This window comes from Lacerta agilis, chromosome 9 (assembly GCF_009819535.1).
Source record: "Lacerta agilis isolate rLacAgi1 chromosome 9, rLacAgi1.pri, whole genome shotgun sequence".
Lineage (NCBI taxonomy): Eukaryota > Metazoa > Chordata > Lepidosauria > Squamata > Lacertidae > Lacerta > Lacerta agilis.
In genome coordinates this window covers 74,698,378-74,718,643 of record NC_046320.1, presented here as the reverse complement: position 1 = coordinate 74,718,643, position 20,266 = coordinate 74,698,378, and the positions used below count along the sequence as shown (strand labels likewise).

At 53.7% G+C, this 20,266-nt stretch overlaps 1 protein-coding gene across 1 annotated transcript in view; it reads left to right on the top strand.

Moving 5' to 3' along the window:
- The window catches only part of LOC117052642 (maestro heat-like repeat family member 5), a 48,755-nt gene extending 29,734 nt beyond the window's left edge, over positions 1-19,021 (top strand). The window contains exons 15-34 of the mRNA XM_033159613.1: positions 4,631-4,726; positions 5,202-5,306; positions 6,285-6,420; positions 7,148-7,263; positions 8,489-8,638; positions 9,325-9,482; positions 9,611-9,746; positions 9,973-10,163; positions 10,966-11,103; positions 11,263-11,380; positions 11,644-11,787; positions 12,465-12,641; positions 13,565-13,720; positions 14,532-14,654; positions 16,202-16,304; positions 16,793-16,867; positions 17,458-17,551; positions 17,898-17,950; positions 18,468-18,620; positions 18,816-19,021. Coding sequence (XP_033015504.1) covers positions 4,631-4,726; positions 5,202-5,306; positions 6,285-6,420; positions 7,148-7,263; positions 8,489-8,638; positions 9,325-9,482; positions 9,611-9,746; positions 9,973-10,163; positions 10,966-11,103; positions 11,263-11,380; positions 11,644-11,787; positions 12,465-12,641; positions 13,565-13,720; positions 14,532-14,654; positions 16,202-16,304; positions 16,793-16,867; positions 17,458-17,551; positions 17,898-17,950; positions 18,468-18,620; positions 18,816-18,973 — 2,580 coding nt within the window. The 3' untranslated portion in view covers positions 18,974-19,021. The remainder of the gene's footprint in view (positions 1-4,630; positions 4,727-5,201; positions 5,307-6,284; positions 6,421-7,147; positions 7,264-8,488; positions 8,639-9,324; positions 9,483-9,610; positions 9,747-9,972; positions 10,164-10,965; positions 11,104-11,262; positions 11,381-11,643; positions 11,788-12,464; positions 12,642-13,564; positions 13,721-14,531; positions 14,655-16,201; positions 16,305-16,792; positions 16,868-17,457; positions 17,552-17,897; positions 17,951-18,467; positions 18,621-18,815) is intronic.
- The last annotated feature ends 1,245 nt before the right edge of the window (positions 19,022-20,266 follow it).

Genomic DNA, 20,266 nt, shown 5'->3' with positions numbered 1-20,266 from the left:
CTCCTTCGGAGTAGCGGCACACACCCCTCTGCTCTCCCATTGCTGCTCAAGTTCCTGCGCTTAAGTGATTGTGTTATGTATTGAAGTTCTCACCCTAGACCACTAGGGATGTGTGTATATAGCTCATTCTGCTGCAGTTCTCACTCAGGTCCACACATGCAAATGAGGGGTTGAAAGTGACGTTCTTAGATTGGGTAACTACAGAAAGTTGTTACTGTTGGGACTTCCGGCGGCTGACGCCATTACGGGTGGTCGTGGGCTGCTTCGGCTGCGAAGCACCCAGTCCATCCCGGGGGTTAGGAGCCCCGCTACCGCAAAGCGGGGCTCCGGTTGGGGTGCGGGAAGAGCGTCCCGCTCCCTGGGCTCCCCGGCTGTGCCCGTTGTGGCTCCGAACCCTTCCCCCGCTCCCCCTGTAAAGGGGGAGTGGGGGTGAAGGGACGACGGAGCCGGGCTATAGGGGACAAGCCCCAACCGGGATGTAAATGCGGCGACAAAGCCTGTGATGAGCGTCTAAGTTCTACCTGTCTTTAGTGAGTGTAAAGAACCCAGAGGCGGTGAGTAATTGATTGACTCTTTGTATCTTTGGAACGATCTGGGGGAAAGAAGAAAGGCAGCCCGCCTCCCTCCCTTCGGCGGATGAAAGGAATTAACCCTTTAAGTGACTGCTGCTACAATAATTGACAGAAAGTATCTGGAAATTGAAAACTGAGACTGTTGAGATTTCCCTTCGGGGGTTAACTGGGGAAAAAATATCTCCATTTGAAGTTTTGGTCTTTATACTCCGGCATCGGAGAAATGGCGGCGACTTGGACTTTCGTGGGAAAAAATTGAAACAAAGGAAGGAAGAGACAGGAACTGAAACTTGATACCCATCCTCCCCCCCAAGATGCTGGACTTTGCGCTCGCGCTGGCATTGAATTCTGATTTGGAGGATGAGGAAATGCTCACTGTCTTTCAACTGGAACTGCTTAATCGAAAACTGCAAGCCTTGAGTGGAATTATAAATGGAAAGAACTTATTTTCCACAGAAGAGGCTTTTCAAAAGTTCTACACAATGGAAACAAACTTTTGCAAAGAGCTGGGAGAGGTGTTGGAAGGATGGTCTGAGATGGCTGGGCAACTCCGAATGGAAGGGGGGCCGGTTTCTGGGGGTGGCAGCCCTGGAACGGGAAGATTTACAATATCCAGACTCCGAGGTGGCAGCTCGGGGGCAAGGGACATAGAATTAAGATTTCTACAAGAAGAAATAGTATGGCACAAAGAAACGGAGAAACCCAGAATGGAGGGGATGAATATCCTGAAGCTCGATGCAAGGTTTGTTGTGAATGCAGCCTGGATCTGTGGACATCCAGAAGAAGATAATTGGAGATCCGGTTCTGGTGAAAGACAGGAAAAGACAATGGACAGAGGGGGAGTGGGTTGAAGTATTAAATGTATAATCTGAATGGTCTGCCACGGTATCCGAAATCGGAGTGTGAAGTCTGTTAATTACAAGTTTATTTTAAATAAGTAAGGAGATATTGAATTTTAAGTTAAAAGCAGCATGATAAAGGATAGAAGAAATAAGTTTAGCTATAAGAATACTTGGTTAAGATTTAGGTTATAATGCAAAGACTAAGACAATTGTGTTTTTTCTTTTTAAGTAAAGTTAAATTTTTTATAGAGAAAAGTTGTTAAGGAAATAGTATATTGATTTAAAACCGAAGGTGTATAGGCGGGGGAAGTCAAACGTCAAGATTCAGAACTAGAAATTTTTTTTTTGTAAGGTATATAGATAAGAAGAAGAATCCTGACATTATGTGTATTTGTATTTGTTTTGGTATTTGTAGGTGTGGGGTTGGGTTTGTGTTATTTTATGAAAATGCTAATAAATTCTGTTAAAAAAAAAGAAAGAAAGTTGTTACTGTTGCTTGTAGCTGAGTTCTATATAAGCAGGCTGCTGAGCCCTTCAGTTCAGTTTCTGTTCCAGCCTGAGAATAAAGAGAGCTGCTTGGAGAATCACTGTGTCGTCTGCTATGTCCTACCCACTATTTAATAGATTGGATTCCCCTATTGGCATTATTTAAATTTACTTGCTGCTGGCACCTGCTTACTATATTTCTGCTCTTATTTCTGATTAAAAAATGATGATAACCATTTGGTGGATGTTAATGCAGCTCCTCTTCCATTAGGGAGTGGGGAGGCTGCGATTTTCCTGGCTGGGAGCCTCCCTTATGCTTCCCAGCCAAGGAGAGAGGTCGGTGTCTTCCTTTCCCTGGAGAGTGTGGAGGAGGACCCAGAAGGCTGTCTAGCAAGGAGGGTGTTAAACGTCTTGAGACATGTGGGCAGAATTACCTTTCCATAGAATTGTATAGTTGGAAGGGACCCCCGAGGGTCCTCTAGACCAACCCCCTCCAGTGAGGAATCACAGCACAAGCATCTCTCACAAAACATGTTTGCCCCATCTTCCCTGTGAACAGCCCTACAGATACAACAGAATAACAGAAGCATTCACAGAGTTGGAAGGGAACCACCAGGGTCATCTAGTCCAACCCCCTGCAATGCAGGAATCTTTTGCCCAACATGGGGCTTGAAACCACAACCCTGAGATTAAGTCTCATGCTTTACTGACTGAGGTTTGTTTATGTTCCCTGTTTTCTTTTCCCAAACAGAGATAATGTGTAAGCAGGGTGCCAGCTCCCTAAAAAAAGGTCAACAACTCTGGGAAAGGGGGTGTGCCGGAGGGATCTTTGCACCACGGCGCCAGATATATTTAAGACGACCCTGGGTGGGGAGAGGACTGCATCAGCTCTCTCGTCCTCCATAGTCAAAGTGCTGGCAGAAAGGAGCCAACACCCAGATGCCCCTTATCCTTTCCTCCTTACTCTGGCTAGTCCAGGCAGAGAAATGCCTTCTTGGGATAATGACCAGGCCCCAGCCCCATGTGGCAAAGGGGGGGGGGTCAATCAGGCCGTTTTATCTCTCTGGTGTGAGACTCCAAGGTCCTGAGGCTTACACAAGGCTCGTGTTCCCTTTTGGACATGAGGCACAGCAAGGTCTATGGAGACTTTATGATTTGTTGTTGTTGTTCAGTCGTCTCGTCGTGTCTGACTCTTCATGACCTCATGGACCAGAGCACGCCAGGCACTCCTGTCTTCCACTGCCTCCCGCAGTTTGGTCAGACTCATGTTGGTAGCATCGAGAACACTGTCCAACCATCTCATCCTCTGTCGTCCCCTTCTCCTTGTGCCCTCCATCTTTCCCAAGATCAGGGTCTTTTCTAGGGAGTCTTCTCTTCTCATAAGGTGGCCAAAGTATTGAAGTCTCAGCTTCAGGATCTGTCCTTCCAGTGAGCAGTCAGGACTGATTTCCTTCAGAATGGAGAGGTTTGATCTTCTTGCAGTCCATAGGACTCTCAAGAGTCTCCTCCAGCACCATAATTCAAAAGCATCAGTTCTTCAGCGATCAACCTTCTTTATGGTTGAGCTCTCACTTCCATACATCACTACTTGGAAAACCATAGCTTTAACCTTTGTCGGCAAGGTGATGTCTCTGCTTTTTAAGATGCTGTCTAGGTTTGTCATTGCTTTTCTCCCAAGAAGCAAGCATCTTTTAATTTCGTGACTGCTGTCAACATCTGCAGTGATCATGGAACCCAAGAAAGTAAAATCTCTCACTGCCTCCATTTCTTCCCCTTCTGTCTTTATGATATACTAGTGGGTATATGCCCATTAAATTAATGGGCGCTAGGACACCGCATCATGCTCGGCTGCACGATCTCGAGCCGCGGGGCTGCGAGAAGCGCTGTTGCTGGGGAGGGGGTGGCGACGTCGACGCTCTCAGCCCGGTCTCTTCCGCGCATGCGCCCAGCCTCGCAGACACGCCCCCTCGCACTTGTCCCCGCCCCCGCCCCTTCCCGCTCTCGCGTCCGGGCATTCCCTGGCTGGCTTGCCGCCTCCTCGCTTACTGACAGCCAGCCGGCCCCTCCCTCCCTCCCTCCCAACTTCTCCTCGCGCCGACCTTTCCCGAAGTGTCTCTGCGTTCCAAGTCCCAACGGCTGTCCTTGGGGCACATGCGCAGTAGCGCAAACCCACGGACACAGGGACTGGACGCAGAGACACTTGGACTTTATTATATAGGATGGTTCATTTACCCATGCACACAACCTGAGCCGGGGGGGGGGGGGCTCACAGCATTGACCCCTCCAGAGGTCTTGCTTCTCCAATAGGCCCAACAGCTTTGGATCCAAAACAGAAATCAACCCTGCTCTCTGACTCCTTCCTACAGTTGTCACAGGCTTTGTCAGCACATCACAACTCTGTCCTTATGTCCCCTGCTAACTACCTCTCTAGGCTTTGTTCCCTGAATGACCCAAACTCAGCAAGCGATGACCAGTTTGGCCTGGCTTGTATTGTTAACATAACCACTTCATCCAGGGGTTCAGTGCTTGGAACAGTTTAACTCCCCCAAGCTTGATTCATTCTGTTATTGTATCCAGGGATTTAGGATGTCTTGCACCCCACAAACTCTTAGCAAGGGGTAGGTAGGTAGGTAGATCACACACAGAGAGAAAGAGAGAGAGAGAGAGACCCCATGCCTCTTTCCTGTTGGGCTGTGCAAGGTTAATGGCAGCTGCCTCTTTCTGCTCCAGGGGCTCTACTTCCAGACCATCAGCAGCTTTGAAGAGATGTTGCAGGCCCTGCTGCTGGAAAACCGACGCCCAAGTGAGCTGGAGCACATGATGGAGGTATGACTGAACGCAAAGGAATGCAAAGGTGGCGAGGCAAGCAGCATGATCCTTTGCGTGCTCATCAGCATGGGAGCTGGTGCCAGAGCCCCTCACCTGCCTGCCTCCCTGGGCACCAATGCTGTGGGTGTGCAGCTAGGGAAGGGACAGCGGAAGGAGCTCTGGTGCCTTTGCCAAGTGCTGGCACCTCTCGTTGTTCTCAGGCTCTCTCCACTTAGGCTAGACATCACAGGATGCCAAGCACATCTCTGAAAGGGAGCAGGGTGTGTTCAGAGACATGTTTAGTGACATAAATATTGGTCTTCTAAGATGCAGAGATGACTGCTAATATGCTAACAGGAACAAGCACACACCCAGTTATTGGCCCTGCTAATTCTGCAAAATCTGACAGAAGAGAAGCACTGCCTGCAAGCCTCAACTCCAGTTCCAGACTTCAGCCAAGACACATTTCCTGAGTTTCCCCTTTGCCTTCCAGCTTATGGAGCCCTGGATGAAGGCAAAAGTCAACCATATACGAGAGAATGCCGTGGAAACAGCCATGAAGCTCTTGAAATTCGTTGCTACACATTTCCACTCAGACGTGAGTATCTGCAACGTCTCCTTGGGCCCAGAATAGGCCTCTCTTCCTCACACGCTCCCAGCCAGAAGCCCAGCAGGGACAGCCCTGGGGCAGCTGAGCCCCCTTCTTGTTGCCCCCTTTGTCCACATATGGCACGGTGCCCCCTGGAGCCCATCGCAGCACCTGCCAGAGAGGGGCAGAGGAAACCTTGGCACCCTAGGGGGGGAAACAGGCCCAGGATGGTGCCGGGCTGTTTGCTCCAGCCCCGCGTGGCCTGAGGACTCTTCTGCCCCCCTTCAGTGGGGATTGCAGAAGATGTTTCCACAGCAGTGGCTGCAGCATCCAGACCAACTTCCACCACTTTGGGTGTTTGGGAGAGTTGGCCTTCTTGCACGACCAGGACCAGACTTTTCTGTGGTGGCTCCCCAACTGTGGAATGCTCCCCCCAGAGAGGCTCACCTGGCACCATCATTGCATGTCTTTACATGTCCTCGTTACCCAGGCCAATCTATGGCCTGTTAAATGTGGGTGGGTGCTATTATGATTATTTTATTATCATGCTGTGTGTTATTATGCTCTGTATTATTATTTTTATTATGCTGTGTAAATTAAGTTCTTAATATTGTACACTGCCCTGGGATCTTTGGATAAAGGGTGGTTTATAATTTGAATTAATAAGATGATGATGATGATGATGATGATGATGACGACAATGACTCAGGGCTTTGGTAGAATCCATGAAGGCTTCTTTGGACTCTGCATGGGTTTGTGGAGGGGGGAGGTCAATGCTCCCCTCAAGCAGACACACTCAGACTCCCCTGGCATTGCTCCTGAGCATGCATGACATTGATCCTGCCCAAGCTGCTTCCAGACATGTGTCCTGGGGCAGTTGGGTCACCACAGTGGGCATCCCAGTCCATGCACAACAGCAGACAGCACCACCCTGAAGCCCAGAGGGTGCCTGGTCAGCAGCTCCTTCCCTTCCCTTCTGTAAATAAGTTCTCAGGGGAATTCTGCAAGTTGGCTCATCTGACGGCTGTCCTGATTGCTCTGTGCAATGATCCGGTGCAGCGTATCAGTTCCTTTGCGGTGCAAGGAGTCAGTTGCCTCTATGAGGTCCTGCTGCGTCGGCAAGGTAAGACATGGGGGATCTGCCGCCGCCACCACTTCTTTTTAGCTGTGGTTCCTGAATTGCAGGGGGCTGGGCTACATTACCCTTGGCATTACTTCCAAACTGCTACCATTCTGTGATTCTTTGCTGCTGTGCCCAGATAGTGAGTGAGCCAGAGGCCACAGTTGCCCATTGCATCTGCAGGGGGTGAGGGGGTGCCAGCCATGTCAGACTGATTTCTTAAAGGCCATCAGTTGGGTCCAATCCACATTTACATTGGTGTTTAGACCAGTGTTTTTCAACCACTGTTCCGCGGCACACTAGTGTGCCGCGAGATGTTGCCTGGTGTGCCGTGGGAAAAATTGAAAAATTACTTTATATATAGTCAATATAGGCACAGAGTTAATTTTTTTAACATTTTCTAATGGTGGTGTGCCTCGTGATTTTTTCATGAAACAAGTGTGCCTTTGCCCAAAAAAGGTTGAAAAACACTGGTTTAGACCACTAAATGAATCAGGCCCCAAATACCTGGAAGGCTGTCTCCTTCTGAGATGCGTGTGGAGGGAGGCCTCTTGGTAGTTCCTCCACCTGCAGAAGCTGGAGGTTTGGCCTGGGAGAGGGTGTTCTGTGTGGCGGCCCCTGAATTGTGGAACTCCCTCCCTGCAAGGGTGTGCCTGCCTGGCATCTTCAATATGCAGAAGTCGCTGCTGCCCAAAGTGGTCTCCTCCTTTTCCCTCTGTTCCTTCAACAGCGCTGAAGAAGAGCAAGCAGAAGAGGATGAGGTGGTCAGTGAGGAGGTACTCGAGGTCCCAAGAAGAGGACGGCCTTTCTTTTCTGATTCCGGAGAGCAGCTGGCACATGGCCATGGTATGGTGACCAGTCCCCTGGCAGCTGGTTTCAGAATCCATTTCTGTGTGTCACCCAGACAATTCCTCCAGCCCTAGAAAGTGGGTGTTGGCAGCAACTCTGAGGGGCCCCTGCAAAAGCAGCAGGGGGCCTCTCAGGATGCATTGCCCCCTGCACAGCAGAGCAGGGACTGGGCACAGATACACGAAGCCATACCACTCCCTGTGGAGCCATGAGAGTGGGCCATGGTGGTGACAGCAGGGGTGCAAAGCCAGCATTAAAGACCACAAAAAACGTTGGACCTGATCTCTGATCTACAGGAGGGAGGAGGGAGGGCCCAACACCACAAGCCAGGTTCAGATGGTGCCCTGCAGGTGCCCTGCACCTCACTCTCAGCAGTGGAAATGGCCTCACAAGTTCCCAAGTGCCCCACACAGGCTCCAGCCCCCTGGGCCTGCGTGCATGGGCTCCAACTGAACCCCATGCCAGCCCCACCCCAATGGCATGGATCCCTGGTGGCAATGTAGGGAGAGGGGCCTGGCACTTGCCTGCAGCCAACAAAAACCATCGTTTTGTCCTTGTGAGGGTCCGGGTGGGGGTTCACGTGGAGCAGCTGATGGGCAGGCACCCCCAGCTTTTCTGGACTATGATCTCTGATATAATAATGCTCCAGCCTGACCAAAATTTGCCCAGAACAAGACTGTTCTGCTTAGTCCTTCTGACCATGTGGACAACCACCCAGCAGATCCCACAAGTTGTGGACCTGTGCAACACCAAAATTCGGCTCCCCACACCACTTCTTGCCTTTCATTCCCCTGCAGCACCCCCAAGGCTCTTCACCCAGTGACTGTGCTCCCCTGAATCCACCTCTGCTCACACAGCCTCGTACCTGCAGTGCAGCCATACTCCTCTCACTGCCTTCCCAAGGGGATGTAGGTCTAGGCTTTTAAAAAGGGAGCAATTACATGTTTTTTATGGGATGTTTAAAATGAGAGCAAGGGGTGGCAAGGAAAAGGTTCCATGATGAGCTGTTTGCTCCTGAAAGAGTTGGCCTGTATGCCAGGCTGGGCATTGTGGTCCCTCAGGCTCACTGTGGTCTGTCCTGCAATCTTCCATTTGCTACTCCCTTGTCCTCTCACCTGGAGATGCTGCTGGGGTTGAACCCAGGATGCTTCCAGAGACAAGGAGGGTGCCTGGTGGGTCTGGCCCACCCTTTCACCTTTTACTCTCCCCCTGCTCTTTGCAGCACTGTGAGGACCACCTTTTCCCATCTCAGCTGACAAGCTTCCTGCTCTGCGTTCTGGATAATCTGAGAGGCTCCAGCGCTGAGCTGCTGAAGGCTGCAGAGGAAGTGCTCAATGCCATTCTGAAGAACCACGCAATGAAGGTGGAAAGGGTGATTATGACTATCATTATAGATTTCTTTATACCCCACCTTTTCCCCTGATGGCAGCTTGCAGATAAAACCAAGAACGGCTAAAAATATAGAAAAATCAGTCATCAGAATGCAGAACACTGATACAAGTAAAACCATACAAGTAATTACAATAAAAGCAGCATGGCACCAGCCCTTTCATTAAAAGCAGTCAGTCCCCCAAAGCCTGTTGGAACAAGAAGGTGTTCACCTGCTGGCAGAAGCACAACAAGGAGGGAGCCAGTCTGGCTTCTCTGGGGAGGGAGTTCCAAAATTGCCCATGAGACGCAGCCACCAAGAAGGCCCTGACCTGCCTCCCCACCAAGCATGCCAGGGAGGGTGGTGGGACTGAGAGAAGGACGTCCCCTGGAGACCTCAGAGCTCAGGCAGGTTTGCATGAGGGGTACCCCCTTTTAGATAGCCTGGAGCTAATGGTCAGAAGAGTCCTTCAGCCTGGGAGCCTCCACTCCACCCTGCTGCCTCAGTGACCCCAACTGAGGAGATAACACTGCCTTCCCTTTGCAAATGATGAACTCCACTGAGACACAAAAGCCAAAAATGGAGTGTGTGTGTCCAGGTCCCACATGGACCAAAGAGCATTTGCCCCCAAACACACTTTGCAGGGCGGAAGCTCTTCTGGGCCACCTTCAGTGCTTCTCTTCTCCCAGGTGAGAGACATTGTTGGTGCCATCTACCTGTGTCTGCAGCAGCGCCAGCACTCCTGCTGGACCCGGAAGGTGGTGCTGAGGGCCTTGGCCTTCATGGTCCCTTACCACATGGAGGAAGTGATGCAGAGCTGCCTGTCCTTCTCAATACCTGTCAACAGGTAGGCTGCTTGATTCTCTGGGTAACCATGGCTGGGCTGCCCCCCACAGCCATGCTCTGCTCCCTGCTGCTCCTCCTCCCAGAGGAAGCCGCTGACTGATCCTGCATCCCACGGGGCTGACTTCACAGGCATGCCAACGAGCTCTGGACAGTGATGGCTTCCGGCCCCCAGGTGGCCATCCAAGTCCTGCAGCTCCTGCTGAAGCACCTTCAGGTCAAGGATCCCTTGGAGAGCAACGAAGAAAGTGCCACCATGTCTCTGGCTGTGAGTAACGGAGCCGGGCCTGGCTGCGTCCCACTGACTGGCGGGTGGGAAGCTGGTCTTCTCTAGGCAGAGGGCCCCCCTCTCTCTCTTGGGTGTGAGCATTGGCCCTTGCAGACAGGCGACAGTGGCATGAATGACCTTGAGGGGACATGGCATGTTCCAGAAGAAGAAGCTGCTGGGTGCAGAGGCCCAGTGAGGACAAGCGCCTGGTGCTCCTCTTCTTCAGGCCATGAACGTCATCTACGAGACCTTCCACATCCCAGGATACCGCAAAGCCTTGGCAGAGATGCACCTGCAATTGTTCATCCCGTTGCTCAAGCAGGTCCTGTATGTGATGCAGTTGGACTTGCCCGACTCTTTGAAAGTCAGGCAGGAAACACTCCTCAGAGAAAACACCAGTGCCCTCAGCTTCCAGAGGTACCTGACAGGATCCGTGTGGGAAGGTTGGCCAGGCTGCTCCCCAGCAGGAAGTCTGTTGCAGGGGGGCAGGGAGGGTCTTGCCCTGCAGCAGGAAGAACTGGCGGCGGCGGGGGGGGGATGCAGGCAGGGGGCCTGTGTGGTGCAGTATGACAGGAGGTCCTTCTGGCTGCTCCATGGAGGCCGCCCCGTCCAGCAGGCAGGAAAGAGCTGGTGCAACAAGTGGGGCGGGGGCTCTTCGTGCAGAAAGCGGGGAAGAAGGGGCCTTTGAGTCCACTTGTGTGGACGTTTTCCTGCCTGTTCTCAAGTCGTTGCTAAATGCAGCGTCTCCTAAAAATGGGAAGAAGCCTCTTCCTTTGGACTTGGGAGCCGCAGGCAGGAGTGGCACTGGTGGAGTTCACTGGCGCCTGGAGGAGGCTTCTGCCTTTCTCTTCCTGCCATGTTCTGCTCAGAAATGGGGCAGCAGAGCTGGCTCTCAAGACGTTTTGCTGCATGAGGTGAAGGGCAAGGTGGCACCTTCCCTCAAGGCACATACAGAAGCCTGTTGGGTTGGCAGGCGGATCTCACTCCACTGCTGGTGAAAGTCCTCCCACGGCATCTCCCACGGCACTTGAGGGCTGAAGACTAGCATAATGGCTGCAGGGCAGGCGGTGTGGCCCTCGTAGTCCCCTCCCCTCAGCCCCTGCCGCCTGAGGCACCTGCCTCTCTGCCTCATCACAGAGCCAGCCCCAAGGGCAGTATCTTGCGGGAGGAGAGCTTGGGGGTGCTCTGGGGAGATCTGACTCCTGGTGGCCCCTTGCAGAACTTCGGTAGAGATCATGAAGAACCTCTTCTCTGTGGCTGGAGACTGGGCCGTCTATGCCTGCATCGAATTCCAGCAGGGATGGATGGTGCTGAGCACCCCGGATCACTTCTTGCAAGGCACCCGCCTAATGGCCAGGTGAGAGGAAGCCCTGCAAGGCAGCTCTTCCCAGCCCTCCTTCCTGGGGGGTGCAGGTCTCCCTCAGCTCCCTGGCTCCCCTTCTCCACTGCCTTTGCTCCTCCTCCCCACTTTGGCCCTCCCCAGACATATTGCCTTCTCCACTTGTCGCCTGAGCAGGGCCATGACCGAGTGCGACAGTCCCCAGATCCCTGGCATCTTTGGGGAAGCAGCACTCATCCTCAACAGCGAGGAGGACGAGATGAAAAAGATGACTGCCCTGGCTCTCGTCATTGAGGTGAGGCAGTGCCAGGGGGTCAGAAGGGCAGCTGCCAGCTGGCTGCTTCCTCCCACCCCTCAGAAGCCCTGAGTGATCAGGGCAAGCAGAGGGCTGGGGGAAAGGGTTTCCAGCAAGGATGCCCCTGGAGCCCAGGGCAAGTCTGGGGGGCTTCACTGAGTCGTTTCTCGCCTCCTCTCAGGCTGACTCTTGGCATCTCTGCGGGGGGGGGTCCCATTAGGGCTTGGGGGTCCTTCTGCTCAGCCTTCCCTCCTGCCCCTCAGTTCCTCAAAAGCCCATCCGCTGTCAAGATGATGAACCGGTTCAGCCTCCGAGACCACCTGGAGGAAGGATCAGCAGCCACCAACCCCGTCATCAAGGAGCTGTGCCTGAAGGGGCTCGGCAGCTTCGTCTTCCAGCCAGGGAAGGTGAGGAGGGGCCCCAGGAAGCAACTGGAGCTTGGAGGGCCCCAGGGCTGGAGAGCGACCTCATGCTCTGCCCCCCACAACAGGGCTTCCATTTGGGCCCCTCGTGCTCAGCTCAGGTGAGGCTCCCTCTGGGACACAGCCTCCTTGATGGAAGGGGGGGGGAAGAGATAGCCTCTTCCAAGAGGGGGAGGCCAAGCAGTTTCAGCCCCTTTGCCCCTGACCCCCAGGCCGAAGGGAGATCCTGAGCAAGCACCAGGGAGAAGGAGCAGCCGGTGTCCTGCCAGTGCAGCCGCAGCAGACACTGGGGGCATTGGGGGGGGGTTCAGCTTTTAGCCAAGAATATGCTCTCAGATCAGGAGTCAGCAGGACTCCCCACAAAACCTCCTCCGCTCCTTCAAAGCCTTTGTTTCCTGCCTCACCTGGCCCCTGGTGGGTGGGGGTCTCCCTGCCTTTGCTCGCTCTCCTCCCCACCTGCATCTTGGTGCTCTGCCAAGGCAATAAATATTTCCGGTCAGGACAAAGCTGGGGTGGGAGAGGAAACATGTTGGCAGGCTGCCTGAACAAGATTTGCAAATCACCATGGGGGTGGTGCTTGATGCCCCTCACAGATGTGGCTGGTGTGAGCGGCCGATGCTGAGCTCCCCCCAGCCCCTCCACCCTCTCCCCCCCCCATTCAGGTCAAGGTTCTCCGTGAGGAGCTGCCCACCCTGATTGGCTCCGTCTTCAGTGGTCGCGAACAAGACATCCTGCGGGGCCTGCAGGACATCATGACCGCCATCTACGAGATGGATGGCCAGGGGATCGGGCCCCTCTGCATGGACCTGGCCCTGAACGTGCGCTCCTTTTTCGAAGATGTGAGTGGGGGGTGTTTGGGGAAGGAAGATGTTTGCAAAGGCACAAGGCCAAGCAGCCATCGCCTCGAGGGGCAGCGTCAGCCATGAGGGCCCCTGGCCTCCAGGGAGGGAGGGGGTGGGCTGCCTCTTCTCCTCTGGCCACTGGCCTTTGCTGCTGCTTAGACACCCAGCTGAGGGCACAGAAGGGAGCATGGAACATGGAGGCAGAGATGGTTTCCTCCGAGTCCCCAGATGGGTTCAGGAATTCCACCCCCCACCCTGATCTTTTTGAGAAATGTTATTTTCACTAATATCTTCATTTTTGTGCACACTTTTGCACTGTAATGTCTCTGAGAAAACCCTGGACCTTGGCAATGAGGAAACAACGCTGCCAAAACAGTCCTTACTAAACTGCAGCCATAGTTTATTAAAGAATCATACACAGCAACGACATCCCCCGCGAGGAGGGAGTAAAACAACTAAAATGAATGAATGGGAGGGGAACAGATTACAACTAAAATACCTGTATCCCAGCTAATAGGATTCAGGTGTACACAATGAGATTCCACACTTAAAGACACATACATCACATGCCCAAAGTATGCATTTTGAAAACATTGGTTGGAGAACTGCATCACAACAATTGGATATATATGAACTTCAAAGGGTGGTTCTGTTCTCACATTGTTTTAGAAAGTGTGAACTTGATTGATTTGGCTTCAGCTGCAAGCCAAAATGCATTTCTCCTCTGCCCCGATCCCAATGGCCTCCGGTTAAACAGCACTGGAGAAGGCACAGCGCCTCCAAGAGCTGGGGGGCAAGAAGCACCTGTCACCCAGTGCCTTCCCCCCAGACCCACCTTCCTGCATTCCCACGCTGTGTTGCACGGCTGTCCTGGGCCTGACCTGGGTGCCTCTTGTCCGCCTTGGTGTCCCCCCTCCCAGGAGCGAGGCCCCGTCCGTGCAGCATCCATCTCCCTGTTTGGGCAGCTGGTGATGAAGGCCAAAGAAGCAGACAAGCCCCTCCTAAGGAAGGAAGTCCTCTATAGCCTCCTTTCTCTGCTGCTGCACCTGAAGGACCGAGATGGCACTGTAGCCATGGCAAGTAGCCTCAGTGCCCCTTCCTCAGATCCGCAGGCCCAGCACACTGGCAAGGCCAGCGCTTTGGGGCCATGGACACCTGCTTTGCATGCAGAAGATGCTTTGCCTGGTAGCATCTGCAGGGAAGACTGGGCAATACCCCTGCCTGGAGCCAGGAGAGCCATTGCTGCCAGTCAGTGGGGGCAGCACTGAGCCAGGCAGACTTGATGGCCTGACTCTCTGAAAGGCAGCTTTTGGAAAACTGCTTCCCTTGCATTGTGAGCAGTGGAGGACTGATCTACACTCAACATTTAATATTGCATTATTAAAATGTGACACCAGAGGGCGATGCAGTGCAGCAAGCCTCTGACAATTGGAAACTCCTATTAAGCTTTATAGAACGTTTTGATTTAAGACGTTCAGAGCATCAATGTAGATCCAGCTGGAATCTCCCTTTGGGTTGAGGGAAATGGGCACCACTCCACAGGGCAGCCCCTACTTTGCACCCAGAGGGTCCCAGACTCAATCCCTGCTGCCTCCCAGCAGTTTCTGCTAAGGCCACTACCTGAAACCTCGGAGAGAGCTGCCGGTCCGTGCAGATGGTCCTGGGCTGGTGACTTGGCCATGGTGAGCTAGCACTCTTTCTTCCTAGCAGCTCTCCTGACCAAGCAGCCTGAATCTGGGCAGGCAACAGGGAGGGGAGCAGAGAGAGGAGGAGATACCGGCTGCTGGCAAAGTGGGGGGAGCCGTCCCCTGGAGCATCTCTTTATAACAAGAGCAGCTTCCTCTCCTCCTTCCTGGGTGACCCTCCTCACTTTCCCTCTGCTTGCAGAGCTGCAAATTGACCCTCCTGCACTGCGGGGTCTTTCTTGGGTGGGCCCACCTGAAGCTGATGTTCCGGAGCCTGGCCTGGGATGACTCCCGGAACTGCGTGGTGAATGTGTGGAAATACCTGGTCAGTGGGGCGCCGAGTCTGGGGTTTGGTTTTTCAGAGATAGATACAAAATTATTGGCATTCATGTGCCTCCATGACCCAAAGCCACACCATCTGGCCACATTTTTCTCACCCTCCATAATGACCCCCATCATGCTCAGCAGCCCCCTCTCAGCTTCCCAGCCTTTTTTATTTCCTCCCTGTTGATGTCTCTGAAGCTGCCCCCACAGTGCGGCCGTGTCCTTGAATTGGCCTCCAGAGCCACAGTTTTCTGGCGCTGTGAGTGAAGGAGATGCACAGCTATAGAGATGGAGGGCAGCCACTCCTTTTCTTGCAGAGGACAAACACAGGAAAGGAACAGGATCCTTCCTTTCCCACAGGTGCTCCTGCCAAGATACCACGAGGTTTCCAGATTAAGAGCTTGGCAAGCTGTGCTGTTGGGCATAGGAACCAACTCCTAGGGGCCAAGGGGTCTTCACCCCCCCCCCAGGGGGCTGGGCCTTCCCAGTGTTAATGGGCATTGTCATTCAAATGGTTTGGATGCACCACATGTGATTGGTTATGCAGGGCGGGGCTTTCCTGCCCACCCCCCACCCCCATATTTTATTGAGGTTGGTACCCCTGCTGTCAGATGTGGCTCTGCTGTAAATATCAGCCCATCATTTATGTTTGATTTCCAAGCTGCCCCACTTCAGTTATGAGAACAGGGCCTTCTCTGCAGTGGCTCCCCATCTGTGGAATGCTCTTCCTAGGGAAGTTCACCTGATGCCTTCATTATATACCTTTAGGCTCCAGGCAAAAGTATTCCTTTTTAACCAGGCCTTTGGTTGATTTGATTGGCATCCTGTGGCCTTTTAAAATGTGGCTCTTTTTGGAGGCGGGTGTTATTGGGTTGTTTTTATTTTATCCCTGTTTAGGGAAGTTTTTAAACTGTGATATTTAAAATGTATTTTAATATTTGATGGAAGCGGGGAGCCTCTGGTCCCAGCAGGAATGCAGATTAGGAGGCCAATTCAAGGACACGGCCGCACCAGAGCACCTCTGGCACAGATTTTGGGATGGGTGTGGGGGACCGCTGGCCCTCGAGATGCTGCTGAGCTACAATTCCCATCCTCCCTGGCTTTGGCCATGTTTGGTGGGGCTGATGGGAGCTGTAGTTCAGCGGCATCTGCAGGGCCAGGGATTCCCTTGGGTCATGCAGTAGGACCAGCACTGCCTCTCACCAGGGAGAGAAAAGAACTGCTTGCTTGGGAGCCCAGTGGGAGTCTCTGCTTGCCCCCTCTGCTTGCAAATGGCTGGCCAGCCTCCCCAAAGGTGCACCTGACTGCTGGGGCTGCAGCACCAAGGGGCTGTGTCCTGAAAAGGCCCTTGTTGTGTTTCTGCCTTGGTTGCACTGCTTGCTTAAGGAGCAGCAAAGGCTTGTTAATAATCATTCTTTATTAAATGTATATATCCCCCTTCACCCGAGGATCAGAGGGCAGCTTAACCTGCCTACAGGAAAAGGCTCAAAATCGAGGAGGGATCAAAGCAGCCTCCGCAATCCATGCCAGCCTTTTCTGTCTCTGCAGATGAGGAACCACCACGATGACATCCACGTTTTCATATCCCAGGCCTTGGGATACCTCCATCACCCCCAGGTGGAAATAAGTCATGCAGCTGCTCGATTCACAGGTAAGCAGAGCACAATGCTCCTCGCTCCCCTTCTGGGAGTCAGCTCTTCTGCCACTGCAGCAGGATGCCCAAGTGCCTCCATAAACCTTCACTATTTGACATTACCGTATTTTGTGGCTGAAGAAAGGGAGCACAATGCAGTGTCCTGGACTCCCTGCAGGATGTGTGGCGGGGCATCCCTGGGGGTGACAGCCCAGCCAGTAAGGAGCCCGGGAGACAGGCACCCCACTGGGGTGGGGAGCAGAATCGGGGCCACCAGGAGCCTCAGGCCTCCTGGCATTGCCTCACCTCCAATGACATGGCCTCCCCTCTTTCTGAGACCCCTTTCCCAATGTTTATTGCCTTATTCTGTGAATGAGCCGCACAAGGATGAATAAGCCTTTGCTTTTGAAATGTTGCCTTCAGACTTGTGTGCGGCTTTGGGCTTGTCTGTCTTGAGCAGTCCTTGGAGAAGCCCAAATCGTCTCCTTGTGTTCCTCTTTGTGTAGGTCACACTCTCAACTACTACAGCTCTGAGCTGTCAAAAAACCTTGAGCAGGAGGACATTGTCTACCTGAACAAAGGTAAGGGAGGAGGGGTGCCAGAGGAAGACCTTCTGGTGGAGGCCAAGAGCTACAGAGGCAATGCCCACCCCCTCCACCAGGCGTGAAACAACCCATTGCTTTAGGCGTCTTGCGGAGGCCTCTTTCTTGTGTGTCCCGCCTCTCCCTGACCTGTCAGATTTGACCTTGTTGTTCCTGCAGTCCTGCTTCTCTCTGCTTTTATAGTCATGTTTCACTGGTTGGTATGTTGTGTTTCTGCTTTATTATCTTTATCTTGTATTTTTTCATGCGATTGAGGGACTTTTAAAAGTCAAACAGCTTAGAAATGCCTTAGATGTTGTTGGGCTCACAGCTCCCATCCTCTGAGCCAGAGGATGGTGGGGCTGCAGGGCAGCAGCATCTGATGCCCCACCCCCCACCCCGTCTCCGGGGGAAGGAAAGCCCCTGTAGCTGGTTTGGGGTTAGACAGCCAGACAGGGGCAACCACAGGACCTCAGTCCCTCTGGGCACCTCAGTAGCAGCTGAGACAGTCAGGATGGGCACCCTCAATGCCTAGCCCTATTGATCTGCCTTGAAACCGCCTTGTGACCAGCATACCTGCTTTGCTCTAGTTTTCCAGGAGATTGAGTCCAGCCCAGATCCCATCATGGTGCACTTTGCAAAAACCTACCGGGTGGTTTTGCAGAAGCTGTCAGTGAAGCGGAGGTGAGCCATGAGGCAGGAGGGTGGGTGGGGCCCTCGGGCGCCAAAGAACACCTTGGCCAACAGAAAGGGGAGTGTCCGGGGGAAAGTGGGGACGTTGGTGGCACTGAGGGCTGAGCGGGATGTGTGGTGGGGGTGCCTGTGCAAGGGAGCAAGGAGGGCAGAGGGATGGGTGCAGACAGCTTCCCAGGGCAAGGCCCAGGACACAAGGCCAGTGAAGGGAGGAGAGGGGCAGAGAGGAGCGAGGCTGACAAGGTCCACGGGACCAGCTGTCCGCAAGATGCCAAAGGATGGGGAAGGTGTCTGGAAAAGCAGAGACTGAAGTACCATCTGCCCTCCCCCCCCCCAGGCTGTCAGGTGCTGGAGAGAAGAGCACTCCAGAGACCAAGGGCAACTCTGCAGGTGAGACACAGCCAGCTCAGGTTCAGAAGCCTCTTCTGCTGGATTCTAGCCCTCCTTGGCACAGTCACAGGGCTAGAAAGGACCCAGACTCACCCTTCTCCCTCTATAACAGCCCTGGTTGCTTCTTTGCAGGATAGTGACCACCAGCCACTTGGCGCTCTCTCCTGTCCCCTTTTCAAGAGGGCAAGAGGTTTCTGCAGAGTAGGTGGATCGGGCCCAGGCCCAAGTCCTGCTCTGCTCACCATCACCTTGGCAGGGGGCTCCCTTATGAGGCAATGGCACCTCCAAGTTTGTCCCCAGTTAGAGGGTTGCCCTTCCTCCTCCCCCCCCCCCAATTTTCCATGGGAGCGACAGGCCCTCGCTTGCCTTCTCCCAAGATTCTGGCCCATGGTTAGGGGATGTGGGAGAGGCTGCCTGGCTGGGGAAAAACTGAGTTGCTGTGTGAATAGAAGTGCTGGGAAGTGGGCAGGCTGAGAAGTTAACCCCTTTGGTCTCTCTCCACTCTCACACCCCCAAGGGAAACCGCTCAGCGAGTGTGACAGCAGAGTGCCCAGCCCAATGCTATTGCTGCCACCAGAATCGCCAACGCCACGCTCCCCACTGCTGGAAGGGACTGCATTTCTGGGCTTGGAAAGTCCCAGGAGAGCCAAGCGCAGCATCACCCAGCGAGGTATGGGGGTGGGGGTGGGGGGCTGGCTGGCTGGCTCAGACATGCCTCAGCCTCCAGGGCAGGGAGGGCCAAAGGACAGTGTTCAAGTGGCCCTTGCTTGCTTTGGGTTCCAGTCTTCCTTACTCCTTCTCCCTGAACATGGGATGGTCCAGGGGGGTTCTTCATGCCAATGCTGCCTGCTTTGCCCCATTACAGGGAAGCAGCCCACTGAGTCTAGCCGAGGAGACCGAAGGCATTCAGCTGAAGCCCCAGCTGGGATCTCCACTCCTTCCAGAAGGACCGCCAGTGGTGGGAGGAAGCAGAGCCCTCAGCATGCAGGTGCCCACCTAAGCCAGGTGGACGGTCGGCCATAAAGGTATCGCTTTAGGACAGTCTCTAGGCCAAGTGTGCTGGGCCTTCCCTGGGCTGATGGCATTGGGGCACCCATGGGCAAAGAGCCCCCAAAGAAGTCATGCCAAGTCAGAGCAGAATGGTCAGCACCTGAGCAGAGCCAGCCCACCTTCCTTCCTTTCGCCAAGGAGTCTAGCCAAAGAAGTTAGCAGAAGGCTCTTCTATTTAGAAAGGGGAATGCAGAATATTTCCAGTTGCAGCAGCTGACTGAAACCAAAATGGCTATTTTAAGCAGTTCCCGATATCCGTTGCCCACCTGCTTCCCCCTTTAGCCTCAGCCCCTCTGAACAGACTGGGGCCCATGTTTGCAACTGATGGAGGGTGTCCACCAGAGAATGACAGACAAGGGCCTCAAGCAGGAGGAAAAGGCACAAGCTTTTCCCAGTGCCCCAAGATGGGATGTCGACCATATGGCCAAAGCACTTGGTCCCAAACTCCCATCCCTTGATGGCCCTCTTTCAGCACTGGGGGGAGGGGGGAGCAGCAGGGTATAAATAATGAAATTGTTGTTGTTGTTGTTGTTGTTGTTGTTGTTGTTGTTGTTATTGTAGTACACAGGCCAGGTCCTCCGTGGCTGACATCTCTCTGACTTTTTTAGGCTGTTTGCAAATGGTGTGCTTGGAGGCACCTGCCGCAGAGGGCCCCCCCTGCTCCAAGGACCCCCCAAGGGCCCTGGCTGCTGCCCTGTCCGCAGGTGACAGCAGGGCTGCTCCATGATGCGCCGGAGTCAAGGCCAGGCTCCTGCCACTGCCCTTGGTCTATTATGACTTCATGGACCCTCTTGGACTGTAGGTGCCCACCCAGCACCCTCACGTACCAGCTGGGTGACCGGCCGGGCCAGGCTCCGAAAGGAGCCCCTTCCCTTACGCCAGTCAGAGAAGGCTCAAAGGGCACGGAAAGGCTCAAAGGGCACCATGGACCTACATCTTCCATACTTGGGAAACGCCTTTGCAGCAGAACAGGGCTGTCCCAGTTCTGCACTCGTGGATCAAGCCATTGTGGCAGAGCTGCCTCCTACTCCTCTCAAACGCAGGTTTCCTTCCCAGTGGCACCAGCAACCTCCCACACAAAAGCACCACCACAGAGGGCTGCTGCATTCACAGCTGGGGGGGGGAGGCCTCCTGGGTGCAGTGGGCAGGACACAGGCATCCCTCTCCCTGCACTGCTTCACAGAGACCACCCCAAATCGCAAAAGGAACAAGCCTCTGAAATCAAAATCTGGCAGGGAATTCTTAAGAGACGACCCCACATGGACA